Source organism: Aptenodytes forsteri, unplaced genomic scaffold, assembly GCF_000699145.1.
Source record: "Aptenodytes forsteri isolate BGI_AS27 unplaced genomic scaffold, ASM69914v1 Scaffold82, whole genome shotgun sequence".
Lineage (NCBI taxonomy): Eukaryota > Metazoa > Chordata > Aves > Sphenisciformes > Spheniscidae > Aptenodytes > Aptenodytes forsteri.
Window position 1 is genome coordinate 12,966,271 of NW_008795490.1, and position 12,164 is coordinate 12,978,434.

Below are 12,164 nucleotides of genomic sequence, written 5' to 3' on the forward strand. Positions count from 1 at the left end.
AAGAAATTCCTCCTTAAGGCCCAGTCTAAACCTCCCCTGGCACAACTTTGAACATTCCCACGCATCCTATCACTGGATACCAGGGAGAAGACACCAGCACCTCCCTCTCCACTTCCCCTCCTCAGGAAGCTGGAGAGAGCAATGAGGCCCCTCAGCCTCCTTTTCTCCAAACTAGACAAGCCCAGAGTCCTTAGCCGCTCCTCAGAGGACATGCCTTCCAGCCCTTTCACCAGCTTTGCTGCCCTCCTCTGGATGCATTCAAGGTTCTTCACATCCTTCTTAAATTGTAAGGCCCAGAACTGCACACAGTACTGAAGGTGAGGCCACACCAACGCTGAATACAGCGGGATAATCACCTCTTTTGACTGGCTGGTTATACTGTGTTTGATGCACCCCAGGATGCGGTTTGCCCTCTTGGCTGCCAGGGCACACTGCTGACTCATATTCAGCCTCCTGTCAACCAGCACCCCCAGATCCCTTTCTGCACGGCTGATCTCCAGATAAAAGCAGATAAGAATCTTGTTTTTTAATAATATAGCAATACATTTTCATCTTCTGTGAATCTGAATATTCTCACTTTGATCCTTCTTTCTTCTTAATTCTTCTTAATGATTTGTTGGCGAAATTTTATTTTCAGGAGTTTGTGAAACTACCCCATTAGTAGGACTACATGGCTTCTGGAGCAGAACTTCAATGCGCCTCCTATTTCTCACTAATGCCTGTTTTGATGGTGATAGGTTCGTAAGTCCTGCTTTTAAAATTAACTTTTGGTTTGTTTACATGGTTTCATTTATATTAATTTGCTAACACCTGTTTTTGTTTTAAAAGGAACACTACAGAGCTGTATCAATTTTCCCAAAAAAAGTCAATGCAATTTTTACTTCGGGACCTTCAGTGACAGACAGTTTTCAAGGCTCTCCCCTTCTCTGCTGACTGCAGAGCAACTCCTCTGAAGAGGTTTCAGAAGACCAGGCGGCCTCTGCTGCACCAACTTCTCCCTTTGGCATCCGAACCATTCTTGGCTTAATTCAGGCAAAAACCCAGCAGTATTACCATGGCGGAGCCCATGGTAACTCTGGCAACACACACACATCCATCCCCCCCTCTGCAGGTTTCACCTCCACGAGAGAGAAAAGTGACCTCCTTTGCACACAGAATGAACAGCGTCCTAAAAACACCATCTTTTTTCTTCCCATGAAGCCCAGTTTGGTTTTGCAGCTCTGCTCCCCCATGTCTACTGGAAGCCCAGCGGCAGCCGCCTGTTGCCTCTGCTGCCATGAGGATGGGAGACACCCTGCCGCAAGCCCTGTCCTGCCCGGCAGCGCTGAGAATTACCTGCCCATTCCATTTTAATAAACAAGGATACAAATAGGCATCAGAAAACATCTAAAACAATATTCTTCCTTTCTCATGTCCCTCACACCCCCCACAGTCCTCTCCCATCACAATAAATAGCCTCCCATCCCTCACAAGGAAAGATTGACCTAAGGCTTGTTTGGAAAGTTACCCACTTTCAGCCCTCTCAGAAAACAAGTTAGGTCACCCGGCCCCAAAATCCTTCTGGAGCATACCCTCCTTACAGCCCCTTCCTGTGAAGCAGGACACTTCTGCCCAAGCTTGCAGGAACAATTAACCGGGGCTGCACTACACAGAAAGATGGCAGGAGCGTCTGCTCCTTTCTCAGGCCACTGGGTTCCAAATAGTTTATGGTTTACACCATAAAGGTCATAAGTTTGCATGTATCTGGAAAACAAATGTCTACTAATGCAAACCTTTGAGTTCTTCTGTGAGGTGATATTTTATATAAGATACTGTGCCCTACGTCATTAGTGGTATCAGCTTTAGTGTCTGTATGATTTGCAACGGGCGCTAAAAAGAAATCGTTATTAAAATGTCATACCACAGCAAAACATAAACAATCTGTCCAACCCAATAAAAACACACAAAAAGCCCCAACAACCTAAGACTGGCATCTTCTCCCTCCCCTTGGAATAACAGAACTCCACAAATATCAGTAAAACATAAGTAGTGAAAGCCTTCCTGCTGAAAAACTAGAAAAAATGTTTAACTAATGAACGGCTGTTTGCCCTCAGCCTTCTTCCAATGCATGACTCCACCATACTGCTTGTTCTTTCCTGTTCCTCTTCCATCCCACGTGCAAGCTAGGCTTGCACTGGGACAACGGAAGAAGTCCCACGAGTACAAGAGCAGATTTCAGCAATCACACCATACCTCATCAATGATGAAATGGTTTATCACTGAGGTGAAGTAACAGAGCCAAGCCACGCGACGGGCAGAGCATTTCGCAGGTCTTGGATAAAAATACCAGAGAACAGCCTTGCTATTCAAAATCAAGAATATTTCTTGGGGATGGTAGGAGCACATAGCCGTGCAGGTTGACAACCAGAACCCTGAGAATTACCATCATATGTCCTCCTAACTTGTCCCCCTCAACACCTCTGGTAAGCTCCATGACTTTCCTAAGTAAAAGACCTATCCACTGCTTCAGTATGGTGAAAAAAAATAAACACAAAAGAACAATCTTCCCACCAACTTAAAACTAGAAGAGAAATTGAAGAAACTTCTCATGAAAGTGACTCAGAGACAGACAGTAACCTTCCTCCAGCAGCGATAACTCGTTAACAAAAGCTTAAGCTTTCTAAACCAGGCATTTAAGATGGAGAAGATGACAAACCTTCATCACGGATATAAACCGTGCTAAGCATGCTGTAATAACATCAATAACTCTATAACTGGGGACTACTGATTTGCTACATGTAACTTACTACTTCAGTGGAGGCCAACCTTCTGAGAAATTCTGATTTATGTTCAAGAAATTGCTACTTCTGCAGAGCCAGTTATGCAGAGCTGTGCCCAATGAAAACTCTCGTACTGGAGCGGCAGCACAGAGCACTCCTGCCTGTACCCAGAGTGGAGTTCGCAGCGTGCTCAGAAGAGCCCCACATGCTCCTTCACACTCCTCCAAGGCTCAGGTGCAGAAATGCCACCCTCTCCCACAGTGGCAGGCCCTCTGCCTGTACACTTGCAGTGGCTTTACTCTCACTTTCCACACCCCAGCAGTTACATCCACAGTTTTATAATTCTCCATAATGCATCCTCTTGACTCTGTACACTCACCATTTTGCAGCCTTTCGAAACCACATTATCCTACCCTTACTCTGTATGTCAAAACATCACATTCATTTATTTCTCACTCTCCTGTCTTCACGACTTGCTTCCTTCATCCCCACATATTCCCTTCCTACCCCAAAAGGGAGCCCGTTTATTCCTTTTTTTATGGTACAGTTCAGTGCAGATGTACTCCATCTGCCAAAATAAAGGAGTTACGTAGTCTGAAATAGAATAATTAAGCAAGCAAATTACACATATTTAAATACATGTACACCATTTACATAAGCTATGTACAAATTATGCTTTCAGGCTCGTAATCTTACCCTTTCTTCTCCCTCCTTATCTGTTCATTCCTCTTTTGCCTCTACTTCAAGCTTGCTCTTTGTGGCGAGAGCACAATCTTTATTAGTCTGTGCCAACACACGTACAATAACGGTGATCAATACCTAGTATAATGAAAATATCCCAAGACCTTCTACTCAAGGATTCTCAGCTGCCTGTGAGACCTCAGTTTAAGCATACATGTCACCAGTATGCTGCCATTTTACTTGCAATAAGCATTCATTTGGGTCTAGGTTTGTTGCTTAACTTTCTTTCCTAATGCCTTATGAATTACTCTTACGGTTCATTTTGTTTTCTTGTTTTCTCTGAATTCCCACTGAATAAAAAAGGTAGGATTTCAACCTCAAGATTTTAGCAAGACTTCAAGTAGAGTTTAGTTTGCCATGTTCAAATACTCTAAATGAACAAAAAAGTTTCTGCCAAAAAAAATAATTATGGCGTTACACAGATAGTCTCGATCTCAGAGCTATGGAAAACGCACACATTTCAAACTAAACAATACCTTTAGGTGGATGAAGCTTGTGACCTGTTTTCTCACACCATCCAACAGGATGAATGTCTGAAGAATCAGCATTTACCCAGAAATCGTAACAATCTGGGTATCCATCAAAATGGAGGCGTATTCTGTAGCCACAAACCTAAAAGCAAGAACGTACAACATACACCACTATGTTTTAAGATGTTTGCCCTACACATAACAGCTTCTGCTCAGTATTATACATAGTAACAGTGTGTTTTCAGTCAGCCTTTTACTTCTGCTCAAGCCAACGCTGGATGAATAAATTCATTTGATAAAAAGGAAAGAATAAAAAAGCAAAGCTATTCTCAGTCTGAGTGCCTCTTCTTCTGGTGAAAAGAATTAACTAAAAGCTGGATATTGCCATTAGTGTTCAAAAAGTTGAAAACTGTTCAACCCAACATCAGAATAAAACAGAAACCCTACAGAAGAGCATGAATACATGCGATACAACCATGGACAAAGCGCAGATAATGATGCTCTCAAGCTATCCCGATTAATCAATATTCAAGAGAGCACTCAACAATAACTATGTTCAACAGGCTCTCCAGAGAGGTACTGAGAACTGTTATTAAAGATGAGAAGTCAGGGGAGGTATCACCCAGAACTTCATTATTCCATGAAGTAGTAAGTTAACCACCAAGAGGAAGAGAAAAACAGGACACAGTCCCTCTCGCTGTACAAAAGTTCCCCACATCTTCCTGAGTGTCAAATGCCATACCTTTCCTGCAGTCATCAGTGAAAATCTCTTGACATCAAGGTCACCCTATTTATATTTAATTTATACTCTCACATAGCTTTCAGTTTGCCATCTCAGAATTTTGTGGAATTCAGGTCATCCTGCAGTAAAACATGCCTCATCACTTAGTGCCGAGCACAAGGTACACAGGAAATAGTCAACCACTGACACACCATCCGCAAGAAAATGGAAGAGATATCCACAGAAATGGGATACGACTATGGGCCATGAAGAGATCCAGAAATGGGAACACAAATGCCTAGGCTATTAAAATATAAACTGCAAAATTACAGCTGCCTAGAATACCAGTGATACAGAGCAGAGTACCTACCTATTCCTGTTTCCCCATTTTCATTCAAAAAACAAAACCAAAAGAGGATCCTTGGTAAAACTACGTAAAAACTAATATAAGTTATATTTGAAAGACACACAAAATGTAACTGAGAAACAGGTTCTCATTTATACTATTAAAAGCAAAGAAGCTACTCATCAGAAAAATGATTTCATAAACTGCAGCAAAAAGACAAACTGAGTTTATATTGTATACTAACTTGTAGAAGTTGCCAATACAGGCAACTTCTGAGGCCATCAGCCTTAAAAAATTGTAGCACAACTGTAACATAAGAAAGTGTTAGGCATTTGTATCAGTGAATGGAGCAACCGTAAATACTATCAAACTTCTATAAAACTGCTATGTATCAGTTGTCATACTTAGGATTTTTCTACTTATTTTCTCTTTTAAATATAGATTTAAACCACAGGATTACAGAAAAACCACACATCATCCAACTAGTGTAATACTATTTTCTCTAGCTGCATATGTTAAAAATATGTAAATAGTCACTTCTGCATGGCACCGGATATAGTCTTTACATGTCTGTCAGGTAGATTTAATACAGCATTATTAATTTAAAAGCCATCTTCCTACATACAGTTTCTGTCTGCTTGTTAGGGAAGAGCGAGCACTTTCAGCTGCTGCTGTTTCGGTTCAGTCTCTCCTGTAATCCTGCACCACGGCTGCTCGCAGCCTCTACTTACCTCGGTCACTGTGAGAACACAGTGTATTGACTGGTGCTCGGGATCCACGCCCTCCAGCTTCATCCCTACTTTGAATCCGTTTTTGTTGTATGGGAAAGACTGATACTGCAATGGAAAAGAACAGTTTCAACACTTCTGAAAGTGTACCAGAGAAAAACAGAGTATCTTTATAAGGAAAAGAACAATGATTATTTATTATTCATGTTTCTGAAAGAACTAATAAATCACTTTAAAATAAGTTTCACGTTCTTAAAAACATACAGCGGAAAAGATAAATTTATGTTTGTTCAAAAAACACGCTGATATCGGAATGACTTAAAACTTGAGAGTATGTAAGAAAATTATAAAGAATTAGCAAAAAAGTTAACCAAGGGAAAGAAGATGACATGATTTGCCCTCAACTTTTTTCACTAATTGTCAATAAAACATTTTAACAACATAATTATTTATTTTTCAGCCTGTACAGTGACCCTTTGACACCTTCCTGGTGGTCATCATTCCTATAATAATCACAACAATGATGCTCTATTTTGCCTTTTCATCTCCACATCTCAGGCCATCAGAGATGAACTGTAAGGCAGAAATATGAAACACTGTTTGTATATAGGGATGGCCTCTTTGATGTCATTTTCTCCTTTATACGTTGAGTCCAGACTAGCTAGTTTTCCAGGAATATTTTTGCATCACAGGAACATGACTACCCTTACATCATATTACAACAAACCCAGAAGAACATCTTTCAAAAAACAGAAAGTGAAAACAAGGCTAGGCAGAACGGATGTTTTCAATCAGAAGGCATCAGCATCCCATGTATTATGCTCCCTGCCCTCTGTTAAAGAAGGAAGGAAGCTAGCAGGTATTAAGGTTAAACTGTAGGGAATATCAGAAGAATAACTGACTAAAACCGAAGAGGGTTTTCCACGGGTTAACAAATTCACAGCCAGTTTTTATGTTCCAAATGGTTACAGACAAAACACAGGAGAAGCATCTTATAAGCTCCCCCTTCCTTCTGTTCCTGTCTAAAAGCTACACATGCTCCCTAGCCATCTGCAGCACCTCTGCAGCCAATGGAAAGAGAAGGGTACCAAGGGAGGTACTCAGAGAGGTCTCACCTGCTTGGAAGGAAGGGAATCCTCTCTTTGGTGGCTTTGCCTGCAACTGATATAACTGAATAATAAACCCAGGAGAAAAAAACGCAGCGCATGGCACAAGAGCAGGAATATGCAGTCAAGGGGAAGGGAAATGGAGAACCAGACCAGTTTAAATCAGCCTAAAGTGGCCAGCTAATAGATGCCTAACCACAGCTCTAAGTCCCTATCTAAAAATAGCTTAGATCATTTTGTAGACCTCAGTTAAGGGATCAGAGTATCTGACTGCAGTACATGCATTTGAAAGTTACTTCATGCTAACATCACCACATTTAACATTTTTATTATCAATGAAAGTTTAATGAAGTTACACTATGCATAATTCTAGATACCTCCTCAAGAGGAATGTAAAAGCAGAGCATTCTTTTTTTTAAATCAATAAACTGAAATTTTTAAGGTTCATCTTGGTGCACAGACTTGCAGTTAATGCCATCTGTATCATAAATACCTTACAGGTAAAAAACCTCAGTGGAAAACCGAAATGCTAGAAATACTGACACATTGAGGAACAGTGGCCAAAAATGTAACTGACATTTTGCGAAAGCAAGCACAACTAAAATTACAAAGAAAGGAAGCAATTAAAAAAGTCACACATCTGTTTATTCTTTCATTATTATAATAAATATTACTGTACAAACAGTACAAAATTCTACAAACAATACACTAAAAATTAAGCAATCATCACACAGGTATTTCCTGAAATTTAAGACATGAATTATTCACTGTTCTTCCAATTGTCAAATCTAAAACTGCTAAGGCAACACAATCTTTAGTTTGGTTTCTGTTACAGCAAAATAACAGGCAACTTTTAGAAGACTAATAACTTTAATACTATTTAACAGATTTCAATTTTGTGCGTTATTCTCAATACATCACCCACGGTAAAGCTATGACAAACTTAGTAATGACACATTATCTTTACAACAAACATTTATAGATACTTTGTTAAGGAGAGATACAAGGACAAAATAAGAGTAAAGGTAAAAGGAGTCAGCAAATGAGCAGATGGCAGACTGAGGATTAGAAATGTTTATGTATGGTGCAAGAACATACACAAAACCCAAAAGATTACATCAGGGGAGTTGGAGATTGAAAAAAACAAAATTCAAGGGTCAATAATTTTGTTTTACCGGAGCAATAACAGCTCGTCAGTCACAGCCTAGAAACAATTCTGAGATTTAAGTACCAGGAAGTGGCAAGGACTCTCCATTATCCTGACCATTCCTAACTAAGGGTATGAAAAAACGCCATGAGACGTACTGCTTCTGAACTGGAAAAATAAGAGGAAAAAAAAGAGTAATTCTCGCAATCCAAATGGAAATCAAGGATTCAAAATCGGTGATGTTTGGGCTTTGTTTTTTTTTTTTAACCTTACTGTTCCTGTGGCTTGCCTGTCCATCTGTAAAATGGAGAAATATTACCTGGCCACTTCTGGATGTTATTAAGAATTCTCTCTCCGCTACAGGCTTGTAACTACTGCACACTAAATAAAAACCTAGTTACCCAGGGGCTAAAGACTTAAAAAGAAAATATTAAATAAGACGCACTGAATGAGAAAAGTACACTGTGGAGAAAAATACAGGAAACGGTATGGCATCACCTAACGCCAGACTTTACCACCATGTGCAGTGCCCAGAAAGGCTGGTATATGCCTGTGTGCTGCATTTCATGGAACTTCAGACAGGCAGAGCAACACTTTGTAAATCTACCTTCCAGATAGAGACACTACCTATCCAGATTTTTTTCTTGTTAATTTTTCAACCAGTATATAGCACAGGGGGTTATAACTAAGGATGGTCAGGTAACTGTTGTTCTTGTACCTACAAATCTATGGATTCTGTACATTGCGATTCTAGTTCTTTACTTTTGTACCTCAGTAACGTCTAAAAGCACCAATTAAAGGTCAGCATCACACGCACATCTAAGCTGAAAAGCTAATCCCTGCACAAAAAATTTAATAGTTGAAGTATAAAGCAAACAGAAAGAAATGGATGCAAGAAACAGACTACAAGTAAGAACAGAATTATCAAAAAATAATACTGGATATACATAGCAGAAGTACAGCAGCTGAGACATGTTCACATGTTTTGCCAGGTTTTGCAAGAGAAGAGAACAGCATGGAAGCTTTGTGGATTTGCATACAGAGCTCTCTTCCAAGCAAGAGAGACAGCACTAGAGAAAGCACTGAAATGACAAATGACGACGAACACCATAGCAGGCAAAGGACAAGTAAGAGATGATGATGTGACATCCAATCAGACGACAGGCAAAATGGGAACAAGCCAAACTAGTATCTGATGTAGTAACAAAATATAATGTCAGCAGGAGCTGCAAAAAGACAGGTAATATAATCAAAGCAACAAGCCAAAAGACGACCTTTGTACCACCTTTCTAAACATATTTAAAGAGAATGATACAGCATGAAAAAATAAGGCTATGTATCAGATTTTTAGCTTCAGAGATTAGAAGGAAAGGCTAGAACTTGCAGGTTTTGGAAAAGCATCTGCTTTCTGTAGTCTCAGTTGACAGCATTCATCTACAACTACAGAATTCTCTGAAAAAGCAGAGAAAGATAACTAGTTTCACATGTTTCGGCTATGTTAACGATTGCTGATGGACAGCATTATTTTAATCATGTAGGTTTTCCCCCAGAGAAGTGTAAAATCTTCAAATTCTTTTTTGTAATTCGTTTCCTAGAAATTTCATTATCTTAGGTGGTTGACTGATTTAAACTTCAGAGAGTTGTACCTCTTTAAAAAGCTTAGTAGGTACTGCAACGGCCTTTTCTTCCTCCAGATAGGATGCCCAACACCATGCCTGCCTTCCTTTGGAGGGTACAGCTGTAAAGAAACACACAATAGCAAAAGAATTCTGTAACTGTTAACTTCTCAAGAAAAAAAAAAAACAGAACACTTTGAAGTTTATAATATACCTATCTCAAATCTACATTTTACTAAATGCATTCATGGTGTTTCTCAGGACTTATTTGAGGAAAAGAAGTAGCTCTATAGGTTTAATGGCACCAGGAACAAGAAGGTTCCTGGTTTGTATAGAAAGATTTCCAGCAGTTCAAATCTTGATTAGTAACAAGAAAAAACTCTTTCAAGTGACAAGAACAACTTACGAAGTCTTGCCCCCTGTCCCTTTTCCCTTATTGCTCATAAGAAGCATTAAGATATACAATTTGCAAATGTGTAAAAAGATCAGTTCAAATCACACAGTAGCTCAGTATTTTAAATTTTTTTTCCCGAGAATTTCTTTTCCTGGAAAGCATTTTCAACTGGACAGCACTTGTGACATATTTTTTTAATGACAGTTGAAATACTTTAACAGCACTCAGAATGTTTCTAACCTACTCCATCACTTTGTAGTTTGATGGTTTTGGGTGGAGAGGCAGTGATTTAACAGTAATTTCTCCAAGCCATCAAAACTGCCACCAGTGCTTTTTTCCCCCATCATGTCATTAGCATATGACAGAAACTTCCAGTTTCAGGTTTGCTCATATAGTATGAACACTCGCATACACTTGCGTAGTAATTGTAATATTGGCTACAGTCACGTCAGTGAGTAACAGTTTTTAGGCCTTGAAAATAAGGCACTAACTGCACTGGCAAAAGCCAGGAACTTCAAAAACAGATGGCTTGTGAGGCTGGCCATGTATGTGTCTACTTTCATACACCTCCACTCCGCTCTGCCGATCTTCACCTAAAATGCTTCCTCTGCACATGCAGCTTAGCATTTCAGACCATAAGCTCATGCTGCCAGGAGGATTCCTCACAGTCCACAGTGTGATTTTGGCCTGATCCTGACTGTGGACTACTCACAAGAGAAATAAGCCCCTTAAGTAACAGTCTGGCTAAGCGTTTTTATGATTAAAACATGAACCATAACAATAGTGATGCCAAACTCTCCTGAAGAAAGCTGATAATGTAACCAAAAGATAACAAATTTCAGAATGACAGTGATCGCTCAACACTATTAAAGCACATCCATTTTATTTGTGATTTACCCAGTTTTTATCTATTCCATTTAAGAGATGTGTTGCTCAGCACGACAATACACAGTTATGTGCTTGGTTCTGAATATAAATCGGTCTTTTATACCAAATCTCTTGTGCTGAACTGACACCTTCCCAAATAAAAAAACCAGAAGAAATCTGTACAGATCACACTGTGGACAGCAGTGATTTCCATACAGCATCGGCTTTATGCTTCTATCTCACACACTTCTTATCACGTCAACTTTGGAAACAACTGTAGAAATAATATTTGTATTTCAGGAGTAATTCTATCTCAGGAGGGGGATCTTCCATAACTTTTATATGTTGCATCTTCAATCAGTAGTTCATCTGCCTAGAGTGCAGCAGAGCTGCTTGGAGCTCTGTGCTGATTAGTGGCCCAGCAACTTCTGGTAATGGCTCCCTGTCTACCATAAGAAACACTTTGGAGGGCAAGATGTAGGTTTGTGCTTGATGTACCACTGAGGTGTAAGAGCTGCTGATTCTCCGATTCTTCCTCGAAGTATCTATCATCCAAATAGCCTGAAAAAACCAGCACTCATTTAAAATACGTTTTATTATGCCGCTTGATGCAGCTTATGTCCCTTTGGACTGATTATAACAATTATTCCTAAACAGTTCCATACATGTGTCTATTTCCAGCACACACTGTAGATACAAAATTGATCCCCAAGGAAACAAAAGTAAACTTTCACTTCTGCTTAATATATGTCTTTCAACATGTGGGAACTCAATGGGCCTGATTCCCTTTAATACCGGCACTCTTTAGAGGGATGAAAAAAAAGCCTAAAATGTGCATCAATTACATTTACACTCACTATATCCTCCTCCACGCTGCCAGAGGTATATAAACTGGCTCTTTGTAAAAGGTAATCAATCTCCAAGTAATGGGTTTTCTTCCCAGTTTTCACTTGGCGCTCTCAGTTCTTCAATCCTTAAAACTTAATTGCTGTAAGTAACACTGGCACTCTCTTTTTACAGAATCGAAAAAAATGTATTCAATAGGGAATACAAACTCAGTGAAACCATGCTGGCAATTCACAGTAAGAGATGGATATTACCTAAAGAATTGATAGTTGAGATTTTTGTTTCATAATCTAACTTACTTTGTTTCAAAACTGTTATCTCCCCCTTTCTTTTTCTCCTGGCTCTCTGTGAGACTCTCAAGATCCTTCCTTCAGGTTTGTCCTCCTGAGTTAAAAAAAAAGTACAGTAACCTCATTAGTTCCG

The 12,164-nt window shown here is 39.6% G+C and overlaps 1 protein-coding gene across 1 annotated transcript in view; it reads right to left on the bottom strand.

Annotated features, from left to right (window-relative positions):
- Positions 1–12,164, bottom strand: part of L3MBTL3 (l(3)mbt-like 3 (Drosophila)) — an 82,590-nt gene that overhangs the window by 49,984 nt on the left and 20,442 nt on the right. Inside the window, exons 6-9 of the mRNA XM_009281532.2 lie at positions 12,041–12,125; positions 9,665–9,756; positions 5,769–5,873; positions 3,977–4,112 (exon numbers count right to left, since the gene is read on the bottom strand). Of these exons, the coding sequence (XP_009279807.1) occupies positions 3,977–4,112; positions 5,769–5,873; positions 9,665–9,756; positions 12,041–12,125 (418 nt within the window). The remainder of the gene's footprint in view (positions 1–3,976; positions 4,113–5,768; positions 5,874–9,664; positions 9,757–12,040; positions 12,126–12,164) is intronic.